Below are 15946 nucleotides of genomic sequence, written 5' to 3' on the forward strand. Positions count from 1 at the left end.
TTCCTATAACAGAATACCTAAGATTGGGTAATTTCTAGAGTGGGTTTTTTTTTTTAAGCAGATAATAGTTTCTGGAGAAAGGAAGATCTGGTGTTGTGGTATCTTACGCAGCTCCACCACACGATGGAGGCATCACATGGAAGAACCCACAGAGAGTGAGACAGGTGCACAGAAAGAGGCGGGGCACAAAGGAGTTGATCCTCTCTAGCCTTTGCCTATGAGAATCACTCCATTCTCAAAAGAACCAATCCAGTTGCCCAGGCAGACATTAATCCCTCTTGACTTATTCACCTCTTCAAGACTTAATTGCCTCCTAAAAATCCACCTTCCAACACTGTTACCCTGACAAGCACATTTGGATATGAAAACTAGGGGTGATGGTGCCTGACACTGGACCAGAGGAAGATACAAGATAACAAGGATAGAAACAAACCAATACAGAAAACTCACTGTAGTAAACACTGTGGGGAAACACGGAAATAAACATTGCAGGAGTAATGCAAGGTTGGTGTGTTGTTAGGAACTCCATCAATAGTATGCACTGTATTTACAGATTAGCAAAAAACCAATATCTTTATGGATACAGGAAAAGCAATGTTAACAAAATGTAACACCATGTATGTATATTTAAAAATTATCAGGAGGGGGTAGAGAGATAGCTCAGTTGGGAGTGCTTGCTGTTCTTGCAGAGGACCCAGGTTTGATTCCCAGTACCCACATCAGGCAGCTCATAACTACCTGTACCAATAGCTCCAGGGTATCTGATGCCCCCTTCTGGCCTCCATGAGCACTGAACTCATGTGGTCACATAAATTCATATAGGTGCACGTATATGTGCACACACACACACACACACAAGTAATCTTAAATTAAAAAAAAAGTAATCAGGAAAATATCAGTTGAAGGGTATTTTTAAAGTGTTATGTGTAGAGAGCTGGTCATGGTGGTACACCTTTAGAAGCCTGAGGCAGAAGAATGGTGATGCCAGCCTGGGCAAACATAGTCAGACCTTGCCCCCCAAAAAGGTATGTATTTAGCAGTTTAAAATGTAAATATGGGTGTTCTTCTATATACCTCACTGGGGAAAGACAAATGTGCAAGAAAATGTGCATGGGCAACCATGCAAAGGAGGTACGGAGAGGGCTGGAAATCAAAGAGAACGGCTACTGTCATGAAGGGCAGCAAAGGATGAGAGGAGGGATGGAAGGGGCAAGGATGGGCTGGGGAAGGAAGGGACAATACTTCTCAGAGTGTCCCCCTTGTTGGCCTTGACCCTGGGTGATGTTCTCACACTGTAGCCATACTGGGTGCTAAGGAACACAGAGAACAGACACGGTGTGCCGCTTGGGTACTGGAGGCTAACGATAAAAAACAAAGCAATAACTGTAGTGTATTTGTTCAGAACAGGAATCTGAGCTAGAGATTCTGCTGACTGGAATATGTGTTTTGTGGTGGACTAAACTGATAAATGTGTGTAAATCCCAAGGCTGCTATTTTCCTCTGAGGAGCAGGTCCTAGAATGTACTGTATTGGAAGTCATGGGATATGTATGCTTAGACTCCCGGTTTCCATGTGTGGATAGAAACATGTAGACTTGCACAGGAGAGAGGAATTACTGAGGGAGCCATCTGCAGTAACACTCCAGTCAACAGACAACCCCTGTGTTCAGACCTGGGTTTACTAAACATCACTGTGCGCAGTCAGGCCCTTGAAGAGGCAGACGGGTCCAGGGTTAGACCAAGATACAATGAAGCCAAGAAGATAAAGCTGCACTCCAGAGAAGCCTGGGGATGTATCAGAAGGACGCAGAACCTACCTGAAAGAGCCTGCAATGACCAGTGCTGGGACAACTTGAACAGCAAAGGAAGTAATGATCATCTGTGTCATAACCCAGAGAAAAAGACTGAACATTGAGGAGCCCACAGGGGCGCGAACATGTCACCTTGTGAGTGACTTTGCAGACTCCTGCTGAACGGGTGTGGAAGGAAAGAGGAGGATCCATCCTCAGGCGAGCACCATCATAGCAATGACTGTAAAAACAAAGCTCCGATGGAGGTTGAGATCACAGGGGAGGGGTGAGAGGAGCAGGGTCCTGTGTAACCCAGAGGCGCTCCTCCCCTGGGAGAGGAAAGTCACTGCTTCACCATGGAGATGGTGCCAACACCAGCCTACCTAAAGGATGGGGTCACATCAGCAGCCCACGCTGATGTTTCTCTGAGAAGGACACGTGACACTTCTGTGAATTTTGTGTGTGTGTGTGTGTGTGTGTGTGTGTGTAAGCATTGCTGGATTTCACTGAGATCAAGCGTAAACGATTATAAACACAAATTGCTCAGTTTTTGTTTGCTAGCAGTAAATAGTTGGGAAAAATGAAATACTTGAAAAAATTAAAGACAAAAGGGCTGGAGAGGTGGCACAGTGGTTTAGAGCACTGACTGCTCTAAGAGCAGAAGACCCGAATTCAATTCCTAGCACCCATTCCGTTGATTACAACCTTGTTTAACTCCAGCTCTGGAGGATCCATCGGCCTCTACTGACCTCTGTAGGCATTGCACTCCGACATGAAGGCAGACAAAACACCTGTGTGCAGAATAAAAATAAATATTTTTAAAAAATAATAGCCTGAGAGGAAATGTCCACAATGCCTACCTTCCTCCCATCTAACAACAACAACAAAAACCCTGCTCCAACCCAATAAAAAGCAAATGGACCAATAAAGAGGGCATTTGTGGGAATAGTAAGCACCGAAGGTACCCGGAAACACAGATTAAAACCAAAGTGGATGGACAGTGCAAAGTCATTGTTGAGCCCGAAAGAATAACAGTGCCAAGTTCTGGCAAGAACATGGAGCCTCAAATGCTGTTTTAAGATGACAAAATGGCATGACTGCATTTGAAATCAGCATTTCATAGGTGAAGTGTGCCGTTGTTACCCCCAGCAATTCCATCCTAAGCAGCACAAACAGCCAAAATCTAAAATAATAATAATAAAAAAGCTGGAGAGGTGGTTTAGAGGTTAGGGACACGAACTATTCCTCAAGTAGCAAAATCGCCTGTGCCTCCAGCTTTAGGGTATCTAACACCCCCTACTGGCCTCCAGGCTTTCAGATGCACACATGTACATACACACATACTTACACACACACACACACAACTCTTAAAATTAATCTCATTTAAAAAAAAATCCACCGGGTGGTGATAGCGCATGCTTTTACTCCCAGCACTCGAGAGGCAGAGGCAAGCAGATCTCTGTGAGTTCGAGACCAGCCTGGTCTATAAGAGCTAGTTCTAGAACACACTCCAAAGCTAGAGAAACCCTGTCTTAAAAAAAAAAAAAAACACCCCTACCAGTCTTTGCCAAGGATGCTGACGGAGGTGGGATGGAGGTGGTGAGCAGCTAGAGGCAACAGCAATGCTGTGTGTCCTGATGGTAGTGGTGATGTGGACTTGTTTTCAGAATCTGGGATATACACTTACAGTGGGCTCTTATGATATATGGGTTGTTCTGTAACAATTCCTTCTGCTTGGCAGCGTCTCACTATTCTCAGAACCACCTTTAGGGAGACTGTTCCACTCTGGCTCAGCTACTGTCTGGTCCTGGGGAGAATATTTGAACAATGGGAAAGTAGCTGGCAGCAGACACAGATCTGTGGGTCAGAGACTCCTGGCCCTCTGCACAGCGACACCCTTTTCTGTAGGCACATATTAACACCGCACCATCAGCACAGCCCAGACAGGAGATGCCAGTGGGACCTGGGTCCAGTGGCCTGCAATGCTGCCATGTCCCTGTAGATGGAAACACTGGAAGACTGACCTCTTTCTCTCCCCTCCAGGTCCTGGACTGGCTTTCATCGCCTACCCCAAAGCCGTCACGATGATGCCCCTCTCCCCATTGTGGGCCACCTTGTTCTTCATGATGCTCATCTTCCTGGGCCTGGACAGTCAGGTGAGGGGCTGAAAGAGGGAAGGGGATGGTGGGAGGGGGAGGGGAGAGACAGATTGGGAAGGGAGAAGGTACGGGAAGGGAGGAACAGAAGAACAGGGACTAGACAGGCCAGGTGCTACAGCTTCTACACCCTGGGCCCCCTCCTGGCCTCCCACATCAGGCCACCCAGCAGCCCTGCCACTTTCTTGATAGACTCCAGTCATAGGCATGTCCAGTCTATTTGGTGCCCCTCCACTCCTTCTTGTCTATTTTACCCCTAATATGCAGAGGTCAGAGGACAACTTGTGATGATTACTTCTCTTACCTCTCTTCATCAACCATGTGTGTCCCAGGGATGGAACTCAGGTCCCCAGATCCCAATTTGATTTTTTGGGTGGTGTGTAGGTGGGGGGCGTTGTTTGTTTTTCAAGACATGGTTTCTCTGTGTAGCCCTGGCTATCCTAGAACTTGCTATGTAGACCAGGCTAGCCTCAAACGCATGTAGATCTGTTCGTCTCTGCCTCCAGAGTGCTGGGACTACAGATGTATACCACCACATCTGGCCCCCAATTAAACTTTTAAAATGATGCTCTAAGTTCTTCCATTCTGATAAGTGACTCCCAGCCAGGGGTTCGAGGAAAAGCAGAACAAGTCCTAAAAGGGTGGACTGTGGCTAATTATATACAAGGGTCCCTGTGTCCCCATTCCAACCAAGCCGTGGAGCACTTGGGACACAGGAGAGCTAGTTTCCTTCCTCTGGCCCTGTGACGAGGTTTCCAGGACCTGTTCTTGTGATCCTCTGGGTGCTCATCCCCTTCATCCAGCTGCTGTATACCCACTAGGCCCTAGGGACCTCTGTCCTCCCTCCCTCCCTCTGCCACAGTTGTCTTTGGAGCAGTACCTAGGAGTGAATTGCGTGCTCCTGTACCCTCATCCCCTACACCAGCCTACCCTCCCTCCCTGCTTCTCTCTAAGCCCAGTCTCACCCTCCCCTTGGCCTCCCAGCTTGAAGCCTATGGCCTCTCTTGCCCACAGACCTAGAAATACAACCCCTGCCTGTTGCTGAGCCCAGCAGAGAACTGCTTTCAGCCATGTTGGTGGCTCTCAGTAGGGCATCCTGACAATCCTATTCTGTGCAGAAGAGAGCTACGGTTGACAAAGGAAGCAAGCAGCCCTGACCCTCCAGCCTTAGGAGGGAGGGTGGTGCCCAGGTTAGCCCAACGAGCACTGCTCCCACTCACGACCTTGCAAGAGTCACTGAACACACAAGCCCTGGTCTGCGTGTCTATCAATCCAGCCACACTCAGTTTCTCTCTGGAGCCAGAATCCTTCCCCAGAATCCACTAAGCCGTGCCGCAGACACGCCGGCTGTTTCTGCTGATAGCTTCCCCTTCCATTGTTGTCGGCAAAGGCTTTTGGAAATCAGGGCTCTGCAGCTGGTGTGTGACAGGGAGGCAGAGGCTGCTGCCTGATGGAGGAGGTGGGACTGAGGCATGGGCTCTGCTCGTGCCCCTCTGGGTTTAAAAGTAGAAGCCAAGGCTTAGAGGAGCCGAGTGACTTGCTGGGGCAGATGCCCAGGTCTGCTTGCCTCTTACATGTCTACACCCTTAGCTTCCTGGGTAAGCAGCCTTCTTTGACTCCCACCTCCCTCCCACAGGACCTTGGGGGAAGGCTGGCAGTACCAGCCCTTATTGTGGAGGCAATGCAGAGGGCCAGGTTTGAGCATCAGTTCCGAATAGATCCCAGCTGTGTGCCTTTGACCTCCCCTCTCTGGGCCCCAACCCTCTTTTGTATAATGGAAATACCTTGTCTGGGAAGATAAATGTGAATCAGATGAATAGGGTCCCCCAACATGGTAACTAGCAAACGCGCACTCCATAGCACAAAGTTGGGAGACCACATCAGAAGCAGGTGGTTCACAGCTGGGCTCTGCCACCAAAAGGTGACAGAACTAGGTGTGGCTTTCCACCTGTCATAGGACAGGGGACTGGCAGAGTCCTAGAAGTCAAAGACAATGGCAAACAGAGAGCCTGCTGTGAGAGCAGATTACCAAGCTCCCTGGACAGTTCTGAGACTACCGCCTTGCCTTGGGGCAAAGGCTGGGTCTTCTGTAACTCACAAAACCTGAGGGGGCAGGAGCCGGTTAGCAGTCTGGTCTGTGTGCTGAGTGACCCTGGGCAGTAGCTTCTCTCTCTCTCTCAGCACCTTTGTCCTGGTCCATTCAGTGAACCTACTGAGACTAGTCGGGGCTGGGTTTGCTGTTGTTGCCTCTGTAATGGGATAGAATGTGAAGGTGCAGGGTAGGCCAGTAAGAAGGGAGCCCCTGGTATGTGGACCCAGGGTGCCAAAACTGGCCTTTACAAGGGCCTCACACATTGTGTCTCTCCCTCTAGTTTGTGTGCGTGGAGAGCCTCGTGACTGCCGTGGTAGACATGTACCCCAAGGTCTTCCGGCGGGGCTACCGGCGAGAACTGCTCATCCTGGCCCTGTCCATCATCTCCTATTTCCTAGGTCTGGTGATGCTGACAGAGGTAAGTGATGTCACCCGTGCTCCATCACACTCCAGCTCCAAGACCTCAGACCCTGAGGCTGCGGGCAGATCCAGAACCTTCTCCACTACTCGGGAACCTGCTCTTCCTTTCAGGACACTGTGAGAGCAAACACAGACTCTGAAAACAAGATCCTCACTGTGTTAGTGCTACAGGCAGCCATTGCTAGACAGGACAACTCACATGGGCACTTGTCAGACCAGACAGTGTTTCCGTAGTCATCCCCTGGGTGACCCTCCGGTGAATAGAACAATGTCAGCTCTCGGGCCCAGAACAGGCTCCATGTCATGACGTCAAGTTCAATACTGGCTTTTCTGGAACGTCTCTCAGATTAGGCACCTGGGTGGCATTTGCTGTGCGTTCCGGCCTCAGCCTCCTGCGTGTTCCTCCTTCTTCCTGTCCCTGTAGGTAAGGTGGGCTTCTCACTGAGCCCGGATTGAGGAGGTCTTCTAAACCATGTGCTCATTCCACCTCCACAGCCTTTCTGTCCCTGTCTTGGGTCAGGTATCTTTGGAAGGTGAGATATAGGTGTCTCTCTCCCCATAACGCACAAAGATAATTAATGCAGAGAAAGGGGGAGGGGGAATCCATTGCTGAGAGACACAGAGGTTGTGTGAGAAGCAGGGAGGAGTGGGGAACTGGAACCCATCAGGCAGATGGGGTGAAACAGAGGCCAGCCTTCTCCAGAAATCTCTTCCACATCTTCCTACAAGACCATAGTCTCAGGGAAGTTCCCTGCATTTCCTTCCCACCAGGCTCCCTGTCATCTCCCCATCCTGGGTCACTGTGTTCCCAGCTCACTCCCTGTCCCTCTGGCTGTTATAAAGATCCCCTATCAGCCTTTCATCTGTCCTGTCGTCCCCCAGGCCCAAAGGTCCAGGAGAACAGGAACCTCCCCTGTTCAGCCAGGAAATGCTGGAGGCAACTCAGATCCTGTGTTCAGTGTGAGTGACCGAATAATTGCTGTTCTTACTCATTACCACGTTAACGAGAGTGGCAGTCACTGTTGGAGCAAATGAATGGGGTGAGGGTCCAGTTCCTGCTCTCCCTACAGTGGTTCTGCTTCCTGCTTCTCCGAGTGGGGAGGCCAGGCTACAGCGAGTAGGGTCTCATTAAGCGCTGGTTAATTACACAGACTGGAGTCATTTGTTGCATATAAATTGGGGAGGGGATTAACCTGACGCCTTGAAGAAGCTAGTAAGGAGGTGTTGGTGTGGGGATCGCTGACTCCCAGCACAGCCTGCCATGGTTGCCCCTGTACACAGAGCTCTCTTCAAGGGTGCACGGTGACTCCCAGGGGGTCATCAGGAAGCCAGCGCTCCAGCCAACCGAGACTATTAATCAGTAGGAATTTGAGCTTCACATGCCAGCCCTCCACCCCCACAGAGGGCTATCTTCAAGTTATTGTGCAGAAGAAGTTCACAGTGGGCCCAGTGAGCCATGCCAGCCAGCCTCAGTTGTCCTCGTAATTGCCTGCCAGAGCCCCTCCCCCTCTCTCATTTACACTTGGTTAAAGCTTAAGTCTAAGGAAAATCCAGGCTACCCACTTCTTATCTTCGTCCATAGCAGTGTGACCAGTGGCTAGGACTATGGGCCCTGCCATTTAGTTCTCAGCCCTTCTACTCAGCTCCATGACATCCTGTTGCAAGTGGCCTTGCCTCTTGGTGCCTCAGTTTCCCTGTGGGGACACTGGATAACAATAGTCATGCCTGTCAGTGAATTATTGGAGATGGGAAAAGTACATTGAAATGTGGAAAAGTTAAGGCTATCAGTTCTTTAATGGGACTGTGTTCTGAGGAACATGTCACCACCAGGTGACGGCATATGAGCATCAGAGAATGAATTCTTAAGCTTTGCTATACACAGCCCCTTTTTACCCAAGAAATTTGTCACATGGACCTGGGTATATAGGCACATAAAATATATATACAGGGTCTGAAGAGTTGGCCCAGTGGATAAGAACACTGTCTGCTCTTGCAGAGAACCTGGGTTTGATTCCTGGGACCCATGTGGCCCCTCACAACCATCTGTAGCTTCAGTCCCATGTGTGTGATCTAACACCCTCCTTAGTCATTTTACACATGTGGTACATAGACATACATGTAGGAAAATACTCATAGACTTAAAAATAATAAGTATAGTTGTTATTATAACATTTTATTAACTATTATTTATTATTGTATTATTACATATAATAATTACATATTATTATAAGTATAACTTATAAACAAACATTTACTTATAATAAATTATGAAGAAATTTCTTTGAAAACAACTCTTTGGTATACATGTAATTTTGTCATTTATTAAAACAGAAGCAAAATTGCATACTAATGAGGTAGATGTGCGTACATAAGAATCAAATCTTAGCTGGATATATGACACTGCAGGATGCAGAGTGTCTTTAATGGTTTTCAGAGTTGACCAATATTTTGGTTTTATGGTCATCAATACTGAGAACACTGGTTGCATAAATAAACCATTCACAACTTCAGAAGTATGTTCAGGGCCATCTCAGAAATTGTGGTTCCGTCCTAATCCCAAGGCAGAGTTATTGAATGATCACTTGTGCGACTCAAGCAGCAGTTTTTAAAACCATACCTTCTGAGACCGGCAAGATGGCTGAGTGGGTAAAGGTGCCACCAAGCTTGACCACCTGGTTCCAGAACCCACATGGCAGAAGGAGAGAACAGACTCCCACAGCAGTACTCTGACTTGCACACATGTGTGTGCATCCATACATACACACACATGCACTCACGCATACACTAAATGTAAAAAGAAAATCAAACATTCTAATTATATAATGCAAAAATGTTCTAATTTGATACACACTGAGGAATGACTAAGAAACTTCTAAGAAGTGTTTGTTTTCCGTAACTGAACCATTATGTTTCTGGAAGAGCAGATCCCTTTATAAGCACAGTGAAAACACTGTGGCTCATAGCATGTAGTCTCGAATGAGATGTCTTTGGCGGTGTTCATTGAGTATCATGAAGGGTGAGTAGTAGCTCCACCCACCCTGTGTTTTCAAAACATGAGGGTATCACCAATAATATTAAAAAGGGAATCTTTATTCCTGGAAAAAAATTACTTCTGGTACATTCCAGAAAATCTGTACTTCAGGCCTCACGCCCATGCCCCCCTAACCACCATTACCCAGAACCGTGTGTCCAGATGGTGCGTGGACTCTGCAGTTAGCCACTGTATCTGCGCGCCCTGCATACTCAACCCGCTCTTCACAACGGTGTTATGTGTGGCCCTGTCTTCCTTGTGATTTTACCTCAATCTCTGGAGGTAACAAATGAGGGAGCACATGGTCTCAAGCTATGGAATATGCATGACAGAAGACAGCCCGAGGGAGGTGCCTTGGGGGACTCTTGTTCCAAGTGAGACCCCTCGGTAGACACAAGAGGTCCTGTAACTGCTCTCTGGTTTTTTAGCCCACTGCCCCGACTTCCCCAGCTTTCCCAACCTGACCCCTCCATGTTCTTTCATGTTGATTTTCCTGCATGTCAGTTCTTTGAGTACCGTTTATATATCAGGATGGTTTTCCTTACAAATGTCATTTCTACCCAAATCCACTCCTGGCTGCTCCTCTCCCTCCCTGTTGACAGAGGCTGCTGGTTCATCCCTGGCCACCAGACTCCTAAAATAACCACACAGAAATCTGTATTAATTGCAATACTATTTGGCCAATAGCTTAAGCATATTTTTAGCTCTTACCTCTTAAATCAACCTATCTGAATTAATCTGTGCATCTCCACGAGGTCATGGCCTACCATCAAGGTTCTAAGGTCTTTCTCCTCTGGTGGTGGCTACATGACATTTCACTGACTCCGCCTTCTCTCTCTCATTCAGTTTAGTTTTCCCACCTAGCTCTACTCTGCTCTATCACAGGCCAAAGCAGCTTCTTTATTCATTAACCAATAAAAGCAACACATAAACAAAAGGATTCCCACATTGCCTCCCTGCCCCTCCCATACTATCAGCACCCCCAAATCCTCATGAGGAAGACTTTGAATTCGCAATCCTTCCACCGAACTTCATCTTCAGAGTTGATCTGACGGTTGTCCCTTCACACCAGAACCCCCATGAGCAACAATCTGCTGCTTCCTAGGTCCCTCCTGTTTTCATAGGACCAGCACATCTCCTGCCGGCCAATCATCTCTGGATTATTCGTAATGCCTAACATCATATGAACAGTATGTGAAGAGTGACATTGTACTGTTTGAGGGAGAATGCCAAGAGATCTGTTAGGGCTCTCCACAGAAACAAAGTATAAAAAGGGGTTCCCTAGGATGGTTTACATGGTAGTTACTTGTCCCATGAAGCAGGATACCCCAGTGGTTGTAAACTGGGACTAGAGGTCCAGGAAGATCACTTGAAAATCATTAGCATTGTGTCTGTGTTGGAAGGCTAGAGAAGCTGGGATCCGTGGATGGTGGTGGAGGCCATGATAGAGATATTCACTGAGCAATGCATGAAGACACGGTTTTCCTCAAATCTCTTTCTATCTGGTCCTCTAATGGAAGATTCTGGCCACTCTGAGGGCAGATTTTTTCACTTTGGTCAGTCCCCACAGATATGCCCAGAAGCAAGTCTCTCTCTCAGGTTGATCCTGATTCTGGTCAAGTTGACATTAAGGTCAGCCATCGAAGGGCCAAGCATGTGTTATAGAGTGGGTCCAAAGGCAATCCCTCATCAGTAATTCATCCCAAAGATGAGCTATGCCCCTACTGTGTGTCCATTTCTGAGTTCTGGGCAAGTCATCCAGTAGCATGCCACAGAGCCCATGCTCCAGGTGATTTACATCTTTTGGGGGATCTGCTGTGCACCGGGCCCTGTGCTGAGGGCTCAGTGCACAATAAGGGCCAAGGTGGGGGCCTCTCAGGCAGAGCTCAGAGCTCTCAGTGGCTGACAGGCTATTTTTAGGATTAAATTGTGAGTTCCAACAGTGAAATCTAGAAGCCTGAAGAAAGAGCGAGGCTGAGGAGGGAGGGCTTCTCAGAGAAAGTGACATTTTCACTGAGCTTTGAAAGATCTTAACCAAATGCAGAGTGAGACCACTTTTCTGGGAATGGGTGGTGGGGCAGGTGGGAGGGAGCCCAGGGTACATGTAAGCCTCTGAAAAGATGGAAGACGGTAAGACTAGCAGCAGAAAGGCCTGCCTGGAGACTGCTGGAGTCGAGGAGCTCCATCAACACCTGGCCAATTAGACATATTCCTGATTAATTCTTATATCCTAAATTAACCCATTTCTATTATTCTGTGTATTACCACAAGGCCGTGGCTTACCAGGTAAAGTTCCGGTGTCTGTCTCCTTTGGCAACTACATGGCATCTCCTCAACTCCACCTACTTTTTTCCTCTATCTCTACTTGGAATTCCTGCTTTGCTCTATTCTGCACTGCCATAGGCCCAAAGCAGCTGCTTTATTAACCAATGGAAAGAAAACACATTCACAGCATGCAGAGGGGAATCCCACATCAATCAACACCATCTGGGGAGAGACGTTGAAGCCATCTGCCATCCACTCTGGTTTCAATGGAGCCTCTGATGCCACAGGCCACCTACAGCTCTGACGTCTCTGCAGGACAGGTCCTTGTGACACCCAGATGCAGAGAGTATAGTGCTCAGACTAGAGATGAGCAAATTGCTGGTTGGCAGCTGCCAAAGCACAGCAAGGACCCCATGGGGGCTGGCTACTAACCCTGTTCACCTGCATGTCTGTCTGTGTGTCTGTCCTCTTACCCACAGGGAGGCATGTACATCTTCCAGCTTTTTGACTCCTATGCTGCCAGTGGCATGTGCTTGCTTTTTGTGGCCATCTTTGAGTGTGTTTGCATCGGCTGGGTATATGGTAAGTGGAGGCTGGACCCCTGGAACCTGGTAAGCTGTATCTGTCTGGGCACTTTCCCTGGGAACTCAGGTTCCTTCTTATTGTCACAAGACCTTCTTGTTTTTATGCTGGCATAGAATGTTCAGGACCCAGACACCCTGATCTCTGGCTAGTCCTACCCTGAGGCTCAGCTTCCCCCTTTGTGAAGTTTGTGTCCCAGAGAAAGACTCCAGGCAAAGCCACTAGCATGAGCCACACCCTCATTCATTTCACCTTCTGTTCCTTGCACAAATCAGGCTGAGAGCTGCTGTCTCAAGGGCAAAAAAGAACGTAGCCTGGGAGTAATATCCACTAGTCACACAAACAGCCCAGAAGGCCCTCACCTCGAGAGTTCAATACCCTGTGGCTCACCCGTGTCTTCGCCTCCCTTGCCCATTGGGTTAATTGGGTTTGCACCACTGCAAAGAACTTCCTGACATGAACTGCTTAAGAAGTAGAGGCCAGCAGAACTCGTGGTTCTGGAGTCCAGGTCTAAGATTGGGTGGTTTCATTGCTTCCAGTCCTGGTGAAGACCTCTCATGGTGGGAGTATGTATTGGAGAAAACCATCACATCTCTAGCCAGGAACAGAGAGACGCACCTCTGCCATTGACCTAAGGACCTCTGTCGGGCCCTATTTCCCAGAGCACAGTGGGACTTCTCACTTCTCACACCTGATAATACCACCAAGGGGCCTAGATCTCCATGCAGGCACTCGACACTCATGCCCAAGCACTCTATGTCACATGCTGGCGAAGGGAGGCCGGCTTTGCCTCTGCTCTGAAATACTATGCCTGTCTGCTTTCCTCCCGACAGGAAGCAACCGGTTCTATGACAACATCGAGGACATGATTGGCTACCAGCCACTGTCCCTCATCAAGTGGTGCTGGAAAGTTGTGACCCCTGGGATCTGTGCGGTAAGACCTGCAGAAAGTCACCTCTAGCCCCTTGATTTCCTCACTAGCCACTCTTCCGCTCCAGCTGGCTCAGCTGAGGCTGGCCCTGAGGAGGGTCACATAGCCCAGGGCCTTGCCACCTGACACAGTGTGGAGCTGATGTCTCAGGTGAGATGCTGGACCTGCCAAGGCAGCGTCTCACTCTTGAGGGGCCCTGAACCTGTTTCTCCCCGTCAGGGTCTTAGGTTCTAGGTACATCAACCTGACACTGGTCCACCTCCCTGGGGACCAGGGGTATGCAAACATGAGTGAGGAGATTTGCTACTGAGAAGGTGGCAGAGGTGAGGAGAACATCAAGGTTTTTAGGCTATGTCCCTGGAACCAGACCACAGACCAGCCTTGGTGAGAAGGAGGCTTAAACAGAGAAAAATGGGTCTCATGCATTATGCTTTGTCCTGTCCTTGGTTCTCGGGGCATCTGAGCTTCTCTTCCCAATTGAAGGGGCCAGAAGAGCAGATTCACGATGGCCCTGGAATAAACTCTAAGTAGAAAAAAAAGCTGAGAAAAGGGATCCTGGGAGAGGAGACAGGGATATCACAGCTCTGGAAGAACCCCCAAGGCTGTGCTCAGACAGTTGAATCAGCCTCCTCGCATGATTCTACTTCAGGCTCACTGTGGACAGTTGAGGTGCCTGGCTGGGCCTTTGGAGCAGGGCAGGGCTGAGAGGCACCACCAAGAACTTCCATTTGCCTCTCCACAGGGCATCTTCATCTTCTTTCTGGTCAAGTACAAACCTCTCAAGTACAACAATGTGTACACATACCCGGCTTGGGGCTACGGCATTGGTTGGCTCATGGCTCTGTCCTCCATGCTATGCATCCCGCTCTGGATCTTCATCAAGGTGTGGAAGACAGAGGGCACCCTGCCCGAGGTGAGCAGGTGCTAGAGGAAGCAGGGGTAGGGGCCGGGGCTGGATAGAAAGGGAATTATGGCCGGCTCCTCCTTAGCAGATGTTCATCCTTAAAATGTACCAGAAGGTCCTCTGTGAGATTTCTGGGTTAAAGCCAGATTCTGTAAATTCTACCAAAGCCTCCCCACCTGCCAGACAGGTTGACAGCACCCCTTAATTGATAGAGGGTATAGGAGGTCTGGGGGTTCCTACAGGGAAAGCATTTAAATCAGGATCTGAACTGAGGTTTGGCCAAATGTCAGCTCTGACAGGCCACAGGGAGACACAAGTGAAGACGGTAGCTTAAAAGAAATCCCAAACTAGCTCATAATTGAGAAATAGATGGCTGTTTATTTAGGGGTAGACTCACAAATCAGAATCCTCTGCTGGAACGGAGATCAGAAACTGAAATTCGCAACCGAAACAGAGGGAGAGGCCAGAAAAGAGGCCAGACACATGCTCTACATCAGCATATGTAGTATAAGAGGCCGTGCCCCAGTGGGCAGGTTACCACTAGCTGTAAGATTTTCTACAGCATACAAGTACCATCCAAAATGCTACCTCCAGCTTCCTGCCTGTATGGACCTGGGCTCCAGCAGAGGCTGGTGGATGGGAATGGTCCCTTTTGTGACTCATAGGAGGTGTTAGTCAAGAGCAGTTGGTCAAGATATTAAGACCAGACTGTTCAGAGGGAACTGACCTGGGACTTTAAAACCTAACCCTCAGGACCCCTGGCTCAGCCATCCAGTAACCTCTTGATAGTTATGAGCCTTTTCCTGGCTTCTTTCTGTCACCCCAGCTCATACCCTGTCCACCCAGACAGCAGGGCTTGTTATAGAGTGAGCAGGGGCTAACTGTCTCAATTTCCATACTTCTCACCTCCTACCCAGGGTGGGACCTCAGCCATCCCCATTTCTGGTGATGGGAACTCAAGGAGGTAATTCCTCACCAAGAACTGAGGAGCAAGGCAGAGCCAGGGCCCAGCCCTCAGTCTGGTGGCTCCATAGCACCAAAGAACATCTGTACAGCTGGGAACACAGAGGTGGACAGACCCCGGGCCCCGGCTGCATTACTCACACAGCCTTCTCTCCAACCATCTAGAAATTACAGAAGTTGACAGTCCCCAGCGCTGATCTGAAAATGAGGGGCAAGCTTGGGGCCAGCCCGCGGACGGTGACCGTTAATGACTGTGAGGCCAAGGTCAAGGGTGACGGCACCATCTCCGCCATCACAGAGAAGGAGACACACTTCTGAGTCCCACCAGCCACTTGGATCCTTCTCCCCTGTTCCTTCCCTGCTTGTAAATGAATCCTGAATCTTGTACTTCACCTAATGTTAGGGGCTTGCCCTTCTGCACAGGACTATTAACCAGTTAACTCCCAGCCGGCCACTGTGTGCCCTGTACCCCCCGCCTCACTCCTGTGATCATGGCTGTATCCACCTTACCAAGATAATTCTGTACAGTGACTAGCAGATCCTGGCCTAGGGTGGTTCAACCCATGTTTCTTAGAGTCCTTGTATTATATTGTCAACTTTCATGCTGTGGGCAGGTGAGTGAGAGGGTGCCCATCCGCCTCTGGTTTTCAGTAATCCCAGACTTTGTCTCGGACCTTTCCTGGCCCCCCTCCTCTGTACCCTAGCGACGGTTTGTTGTGTTTTGTTATTTTCTTTTGGTCTTACCCTTTTCCAATGGCAGGACCTTCCACACGTCAAAGCTGTAAGACGGCAAAGGAAACATCCCACCATTCT

The 15946-nt window shown here is 48.9% G+C and overlaps 1 protein-coding gene across 1 annotated transcript in view; it reads left to right on the forward strand.

Annotated features, from left to right (window-relative positions):
- Positions 1 to 15540, forward strand: part of Slc6a11 (solute carrier family 6 member 11) — a 118424-nt gene extending 102884 nt beyond the window's left edge. Inside the window, exons 13-18 of the mRNA XM_050148484.1 lie at positions 3833 to 3945; positions 6318 to 6455; positions 12233 to 12335; positions 13169 to 13269; positions 14009 to 14179; positions 15299 to 15540. Of these exons, the coding sequence (XP_050004441.1) occupies positions 3833 to 3945; positions 6318 to 6455; positions 12233 to 12335; positions 13169 to 13269; positions 14009 to 14179; positions 15299 to 15451 (779 nt within the window). The 3' untranslated portion in view covers positions 15452 to 15540. The remainder of the gene's footprint in view (positions 1 to 3832; positions 3946 to 6317; positions 6456 to 12232; positions 12336 to 13168; positions 13270 to 14008; positions 14180 to 15298) is intronic.
- The last annotated feature ends 406 nt before the right edge of the window (positions 15541 to 15946 follow it).

Source organism: Alexandromys fortis, unplaced genomic scaffold, assembly GCF_014885135.2.
Source record: "Alexandromys fortis isolate MF-2015 unplaced genomic scaffold, M_Fortis_MF-2015_v1.1 scaffold_59, whole genome shotgun sequence".
NCBI lineage: Eukaryota > Metazoa > Chordata > Mammalia > Rodentia > Cricetidae > Alexandromys > Alexandromys fortis.